The 8,346-nt window shown below is 53.2% G+C and overlaps 1 protein-coding gene across 1 annotated transcript in view; it reads right to left on the reverse strand.

The window, feature by feature from the left end:
• Window positions 1–356: 356 nt before the first annotated feature.
• Window positions 357–8,346, reverse strand: part of SULT4A1 (sulfotransferase family 4A, member 1) — a 19,734-nt gene continuing 11,744 nt past the window's right edge. Inside the window, exons 7-8 of the mRNA XM_011984064.1 lie at window positions 4,883–5,021; window positions 357–1,969 (exon numbers count right to left, since the gene is read on the reverse strand). Coding sequence (XP_011839454.1) covers window positions 1,857–1,969; window positions 4,883–5,021 — 252 coding nt within the window. The 3' untranslated portion in view covers window positions 357–1,856. The remainder of the gene's footprint in view (window positions 1,970–4,882; window positions 5,022–8,346) is intronic.

Below are 8,346 nucleotides of genomic sequence, written 5' to 3' on the forward strand. Positions count from 1 at the left end.
CAGGGCTCCCAGGCAAAGACTGGGAGGTCCCAACACCTGGGCCCACAGGTGCACCCATATCCTCCCATGCTTTTCCCCTTTCTCCTCCACCCCCGTTTATAGAACTGATCAGAGGTGAATGAGGAAATGGCGGGGGAACTGACCCCCTGGAAAGTCTGAATTTGAGTGAAATAATGGGGAGAAGTGAACCCTGGAAAGTCTGAATTCTGCTTCATCAAAGCGCAACAGGGACCTGTTTCCCTCTGCTGTCAACCCCAGGGAATGGGGTGTCAATGGGGCCCACAGTCATACTGTCCCAAGCACCAAAGGCATTGCTGCAGGGACCCCTTCTACCCCGACAAGCACAAATGCTCGACGCAACTCCGGGAACGTGTCTTTATTAAAGATGCAAGCAAGCACAGAAGGATCATGTGTAGTGCTCAGTAACATCCATACAGTACTAAAAATAGAAAAATATAAATGAAATTTCACAGAAAGCAGCCTCCCTCACAGAAACACAGGCAAGGTGCTGCCGAGCCCACCGTGCAATGCCACGTGCCACCTGCCTGGCCACGCTTCTCCCCTTTACAAATGAAAACACAGCTTCTCTCTACACCCGTTTCAAATGCAGCACCAAGAACGGAGACCCCTTCCACAGCAGCGACCCTCCTGACCACCACTTTGGGTGCTTCCCAGCCACATAAATGACAGACAACCCCGGTCCCCACGGGGTTGGCTGGCTACTGGCCCCCGTCTCTCCATCGCTTCAGCGAATTTGGGCAAGAAAATTAGGCAGTGAAGCAGTAAAGACCTCACCTTTACTCCCTCAGATACACGGAGGGACGAGGTGGACAGACACGCAGGCGGCCGTGCCAACCTGATCCGAGTGAAACAGGGCTACACTCGCAAAATGGTCCTCCCACGGCTGAGCGCCTCAGGTGCACAGAACAAACTGAACGATAAAGACCCGGGGGGTTTAGAAATTTACTATTAAGCATCTGCTTGGGAGCATTAGTAGGCTATCACTTCAGGAAACAAAGGCAGGCTGCGGAATTCAGCTCAAATTCCGAGCACAACTGGTCCCTTTGTGGCCGACTCTCCACCCACTGCATGCAAATGCTCCTGACTGCGTTAGACTCCCACCTGCCCGCCTCACCAAGCAGACTTCCATCAGCACACGCCCCGCAGGCTCCTCTCTATAGGGCCTCTAGAGCCGCCCGCTGGAAGTCTCTGGCAGAGGGACGTCCTTTCTGAAGACCTAGTGACCGGTTTCTGCTTTATTTCAGGAAGGTTCTGAAGAAGTGAACTCCGTCAGAATAAACAAGTGTCCAGATTCCCCCCAACAGACCCAACTCATCCTCTGTTCTCACCATTATCTCAGAACCAAGTGAGAACAGAATGGCTGTGCCTTAGATAATAAAACTACAAAAATAAAGAGTTAACCCTGAGATCTTTCTACCATTCGGGTGTGGCTCGCTCCTGATTCCCCTTGGAAATGAACTTTTATTTGGTTTACTGACATTTATGTAGATTTCCAGTGAAAAGCTCTATAAAATACAATAACTAATACGGGGTTGAAAAGGCAGACATTCTAGTTGCATATATTACAGGCTTTATCCTTATGGTCCAGGCCATTGGAACTGCAATGTGGAGACTGACTGTAATCAGACATGGAGAGGCTGCACGTTCTGAAGGCGAGACAGCTGCTTTGGGTTGGGAATCATCACACTGCCTCCGCTCACGCCGCTCTTCCCTTCCCCCGCTGTTTCACACGCTGCTTCCAGAGTTTGTCCAGCAAGGAATAAATGAATGCATACAGGACTTTTGGCTAGTAGAGTGTCTGGGTATTGTGAGCATGCAGGTTGTTGTTTCTGTTATTATAAATAAAAGTCAAACGTGAGGTCACACTTTCCCATCTTCTGTTTATACACCAAGTCAAACTTCTCGTTCATGGAGACGGTGAAGATGTCCTTCCATAGCCCAACTCTTCCTGAAATGCAAACAAGAGAACTGCTGGGGCCACTTGCTGTCGGGCCAGCTACTGAACTAAAGGAAGCCTTGGAAATGGATCTGGAACATTCCAGATCTATTCCTGGGTCCCTTTGAACTTGGCCTATGGGGGCAGGAAGGGCGCTCTGAGCTACAGACCAGGTGGGTCCCCTAACATTTGTGAAACTATTGAATGCAGCAGAACGTGACCTGAACCAGCTTCCCTCTGAGGCTGTAGCGCAGTGAGCCACAGCCACCTCCTGGTGCCATTCCGCACCCCCTGCTGGGGCCCGCCAGGGAGACTCTACTCCTGTTCGGTGCTGAGTCCCCAGCACCTAGAACGGCACCTGGCACGTGGCAGGTGTTTAATAAACATCCCAGGAGTGAGTATGATCTGCCGCGGGAGTGCACTGCTCTGGGCATCGCAGGCAGCTCTGGCCCTCCCCACGGCATTATCCACTCGCAGCTCAACAGCGCCACCAAGGCGTCACTGGCTTCGGGAGCATTTGAAAAGGAAAAAAAACCATCCACAGTGCAGAAAATTTTACAGCAAGTAGGAAGCCCTCCTGACTGCGCCAAAGATGCAGATTTCAAGGAGCCTGCCCTGGCAAACCCTGGGGAGGAATTTAAGGTGAATAAAATAGTTGCAGTATTAGCTAGCTTTAGAGACTAGAGGCAAAATACGCACTGCAGTGAGAATTCCCTGAGTCAACAATAAAATGAGTCTGGGCACAGCCCCCAGCCGCTCGAGCCTAGGCTTGGTCAGAAACCCAGGCCTCTTCCTGGCAGCCACAATGGAGGGCTGAGCTGTGGGCTCAACTGCAGGCACTATGAAGGCTTTGGAAAAACAAAAGACAGAGAGCTCAACATGATAAGAGAAGTCGTTGCTCCCATTGTCTTTGTTAACATAAAGTCTTAGGTTGGTCTAGTCCAATAGCAACGGTGGCTATGAAGATGTCTGGAGCGGGGATTCCGAACTTCCCAGTTATGCGACTGTGAGCGCATCACCCGAGTACTGGCTCCCTGCTTTCAAAGAACTGCTCGTTTAGAATTCTTTCTGTTGTCAGCATCTCTGAGATCAGAGCTCTGTCTCCAGCAAACGTCCTTCACTAGCTCTGTTATTAACGGTGGTCCTTGTCCAGGCAGGACCTCAGGTGTGAAACTGCAACACTGCAAATGCTGAGCTCAAATACCCACCGTAACATGGGCTTTCTCTTTGGTAACAAAAAATTATCTATCAGTGTTGGAGAGGGAAAAAAAAACAAGAAAAACTGTTCTTGTAACCCGTTAATGATACCTAAGGGACAGAATTAGAAGCTACTAGAGCAACCAAACTATATTTTCCCATGATTATTTTTCTCAGCTGAGACAGCTGAGAGCTCATCAGAGGAGTCACCCACCTGGTTTAGGATTTGGAATCAAGACAATTTATGCTGTGACATGAATCAAATCTAAGCAATGCAGCTGGCTACTCGGCCCTGCATTCTCACCAACTCAAGAAGATCTTCCGAGCAAAGAGGCAATGTGCTAAAAGAAAACAAATCAAAGAACTGAAATAAAGCAAAACCAAGGTAAACCATGATAAAGCAAACCCAAGGGAAGGAGCATATGGGCACACAGTATGTTCTCGACACTGCTTCGCCACACACATGAACCAAAAGGGGTATTTTGGAGAAGGTCACATCCAAGGATAACAACACACAGCAAAAGCAAAACTAAAAAAGAGCAAATAAATGTTAAATAATAAATATTTATGAAGATGTAGCCAGGAAAGAAGTCGAGAGGGATTGTGGTTGAGTTAACTTCCTTCTGAGGAGTCCACTGCTCTGCCTTTAGAGACGGCGCTTTGTGCTTGACCTTCAGAACCACCCTGAGCCATGATCAGCCCCTTTTCAGAGAACAAAAAGCCGCAAAAGCTCAAGGCCTGACCTAAGTTGCGTTCCCAGAGGGCAGCAGAGCCGAGCTGCAGCCCACCACTTCTCTCATCCGTCCCAGGCATCTCCCACTCCATTTTATGGGGGCTGCTGCTGAAGACCCATCCACATTTCTGGGCCCTCCCCTCAAACACTCTCCTCAACCCAGGAAGTGCCCAACACACGAAGTGTCCGTAAGGTTCATACTTACCAAGAGGAGGCCTCCTATGGCCAAGGCCAGCACCCTGGGATTTAAGAGCCTGGGCTCTCCACCATCAGGGTCAAATGCCACACAGCCTTAAGGACAGGGGGAGCAACCCAGGTGGATATGGGGAGGATTCCTGTCAGGAACACTGTCCCCATCTCCAGCTGCCTCAGGCCCACTGTCACTTGCCACCAAGAGCAGGAACTGGCCTCGCTCTGTGCAGCGGCGTAGCTTGGTACTGTCTGCTTAAGCTCACCGCCCTGAGGTGGGGCTAGGCCCCATCCGTGCTGCCTGCACCCAGAAGATGCTCGGTCAGCGTCCACTCAGTGAAGGAGGAAAAACGGTGTCTCCTACCTTCCCGCTCACTTCACTGAACTCTCCCATGAGTCAGTTAGAGACTGAGAAACCCGTTAGCACACTTTGTGCTCTGAAATGTCATTGCACCAAACCCATCTCCTGGATCTGCTCTGTGAGGCGTTTGATCTCAGGCCATCGGAGTAGATCCTCCCCACTCAGAAACATCCCACCCACAAAGCCTGAAACGCACTTCTTCACATTAAAACACTGTTTGCTTGGAGGCAATGCAAACACCAGCGGGCAGGGCACTCCGTCACTCCATGAGCTCTGTGCCATCCACAGGCACCAGCCGACAGAGCACAGACCATGGCCAGCTACGGACTGCTGGAAAAGGAGAGCACGGAGGGCAACAAGCTAGACCTGGCTCTCTAAGCAGGCAGAGAAAGCAGCCTGGCTGGGGCGGGGAGTGCCTGGGCGGGAGGCGGGGTGGGGCACATACCCCGGCCCACGGGCAGGGCCTCAGCGTTGCAGCACTGGTCCACCAGCTGGTGGCAGTGCTCTGTCAGGGCTTCCAGCTGGGTCTTGTCACAGGACACCCCCAGGAATCTGGCCAGCTGCTCCACCATCGTCACCAGGTCCTGGAAGACAAGTGCAGAGAGCAGAGCAGCCCATCAGAGGCGGGGCCTCTTACTGGACATGACTCCAAGCTGGGCACACACTGGGGACTTTTTACACGTGGCCTTCCTTACTTAATGCTCATGACAAGGCTGACATCAGCCTTGTCTGGAAATAACACTAAGGAGTTAAGGAATTGCCCAAGCGTGCTCAGCTCTCAAGAGGAGATCCTGAATTCAAACCCTGCTCCTCCAGGGAACTGGGATGCAGACATGAGGTCTTAATAGAGGCTGTGGTTAATTTTTAACAGCAGCAAGAAGTAAAAAACATATTTCAGAACATCGTTCTTGTGAGGAGCAAGACCTAATGGGCTCCTCTTTCCCTTCCTGCTGCCCGTCAGCTGGCCTCTGGGCTGGCCCTTGGAGCGCAGGGAGGCCCTTCTGGTCTCCAGACAGCCCTGCACTGGGCAGGAAGCCCGCTTCATCAGACGCGAGATTCCGTCATGCCTGCTGTACCCTGCCCCATTATTTTACCACACCTGACAGCGGCATGTCACTGATGTGGCTAACGTCTTCAGGGGCCATTCCCCAGCCCCCCACCCCTGCCACTTTCTCCCCAGAAGATAAGGAGGCTCCTCCTCTTCTCAATCAGAGCCCTGAGCTGTCGCCTAGAGGTGCCTTGGTCCTCATCAGGAAAACGCTGCAGGCTGTTTCCTCTCCGGAGGTTTGTAGAGCAAATTCCCACATTAGAGCCTCTGAAAAGTCCTACAGTGAAAAGATGATTTAATTTCTTTAATGCAGCACTTCAGAAACCTTGAAAGAAAATGTTCTCTGACCGCTGGTGTGGGCGTCAGCTCCTCCCTGGGCCCCACAGTGCGGGGACCCCTGCGGCAGCAGTGCGGGTCTGATTCCGGCCTTGCGCTACCTCCCATGGGGAGGGGTGTGGTGCACCCGCGGCGCGGGGCTTGACGGAGAGTCGGAGGAACAGTTATTAGAGAATAAGCCAAGGAATACAGAGCTCCCTGTCCCTTGCCCTGCCACCAAGAACTCCATTTAAAAGAAAAAGGGTAGCCATGGAGAGAGAGTGAAGAAACCTGGCTCTCAGAAGAGACGCTGCAAGAAGGACACTGCCAGCTTAAAATCAGCCTGCCGGAGCGGTCAGCAGAATCCTCCTGGGGCAGCTCATCGCCGGTGTGATGTCCATCTCAGAGGAAGGGGCGTTTCTGCCAGGCCACGTCCAGCAACGTGTCACGGGACACTTGCTGGTTATGAAACCCAGTGGGAATCAGGCAGAGCGCCCAGGTCAGCTGGCAGGGGACGGCCCACTTCACCACTCTGAGTCGCACATTCTCCATCTGGAACTAACGACGGGGCCGCAGCAAGATGCTGCACACCATGACACAGAGCCAGCGTGTCTGGGTCGAGGTGACTCTGAGGATGAAGTGGGGATACCCGGGGTGCCTGGCACAGTGCGCAGCTCGTGGGAAAAGCGCCCTGGAATTGCGCGGTTCAGTGGAGCATGGGCGGTGAGGGCTCCGGCAGGAAGCACTCCCTCTCAACCCGGGGTGAGAACTCACGGACTCACACCCTGGAGACAACCACGCTCACTCAGGGGTAGTTTTCTGGAGTAAGATGTAAACAATACTAATTCCTAAAAATGTGACTTAACCTCTATTAAAACAATCCATTACTGAGGTTCCTAAAAAAAGAATAAACCCATGCCAATTAGAAGGCGAAACGCTGACTGTCCCAGGGATGCCACTGAGTCACTCAGACTGGCTTTGGTAGAAAATGAAGTCCTAGCACTGACCCCGGCAGCTCTTAAAGGTCCAGGTAGGACTGGTGGCCTTGACCCTGATGGACTGAAAGCAACAGGTCTCACCACTTCCACTGCGGAGCCTGGAAGGCAGAGAAGGATGAACCTCCCTTTAAGGGCTTGGAATAAGGTGTGTGTTTGGACCTTAAAACTTCAGCCCGTCATCACTGAGGACACTGACACCCCAGGAGGAAACTGCTGACCCGGCAGCCGCCCCTCAGATGTGTGGGCAGCTGGCCAGGCGGGCACTTTCCCCATTCACCTTCTCATGTTGGGGCCTCACTGGCCCTGGGCAGTGCATGTCCAATGCCATGTCACTGTGGCAAAATAGTGACCAGCTGACAAATGCACACCCAGGGCCCCAGAAATTCCACTCCTGGGTATGGGCCCAATAAGCACAAACGCTGACATCCACCAGGACTCCAGAACATCCACGGAGGCTTTATTCATGACCACCCCAAAATGAAAACGGCCTCCACGCCCGGCAACACTGGATGGGTGAAGCAGCGGTGGCATATTCGTGCTGCAATGGAGCACCGACCACAGCACAGGAAAGAACGGAGCTCCGCGCCACGTGGGTGGAGGAGCCTCACCGTCCACACAGAAGCCAGAGAGCAAAACACATAAGAGTCCCACACCTGACAGCTTCCGAAGAGGCAACCAAGCTCCGGCGAGGGAGATCAGAGCGCAGTGGCCTCTGCGAAGCAGGGCTGTCAACTGCAAGAAGCTGGAATGTTCTGGATCTGGAAGGTGGCTGCCCGGATGTGACAGGTAAAAGGCTGTCAAGTCCCACACGTGTGCCGAGTACACCTCACTGTGCATGACACCTCCACAAAAAGCCACACACCAGGCAGGCCCGTGCCAGGCCTACACGTAGGTGATTCTCACACGGTCCTCCCAGCCATGCAGTGACAGGGGGTGCTGTCACCTCCCCACTTTACAGAGGCTTGGGGGTGTCAGGACTTTGGCCTGAGCAGCCAGTGTCCAGAGCCTGTGTTGTTCCCCAGAACCACAGGAAACCACAGCCAATGGCTTCATAGAGGTCAGCAGCAGGACCAGGGTTCCGACCTGCTTGGGCCACATCCTCCTCTCTACTACACTGTCCTCTGGGCATGAACAGGGACCCTAAATGTGGCTCTGTGTCAAATTGTGTGGACAAGAGGCAGACAGGTGGCAGGCCCACAGAGCGTCAGACAGGCTTACCCAGCAGTCGGCTCCGTGGTGTGTGTGACCTTGGACCACCGCATGACCTCGCTCTTTCCTCACCATGACACAGAGCCACGGTGAGGACCCATTTGGGGAACCGACAGCACGCGCCAGCCGGCAGCAGACCCGCAGACAGGGTCCCTCCTGCATACCAAGCAAGCCCTGAAAGGCCACGCTCCTGCAAAGGCTGACCTGGCCCGTGCTGACCACAGGCCCGGGTGCCAGAGCACAAAGGAACCCAAGAGTAACTGCAGCAAATGCAACGCACACGCCCCGCCCCAGAAACACAACACACACCCCGCCCCAGAACCACAACACACACCCCGC

The sequence above is a fragment of the Mandrillus leucophaeus genome, unplaced genomic scaffold (genome assembly GCF_000951045.1).
Source record: "Mandrillus leucophaeus isolate KB7577 unplaced genomic scaffold, Mleu.le_1.0 Scaffold26, whole genome shotgun sequence".
In the NCBI taxonomy this organism is placed as follows: domain Eukaryota; kingdom Metazoa; phylum Chordata; class Mammalia; order Primates; family Cercopithecidae; genus Mandrillus; species Mandrillus leucophaeus.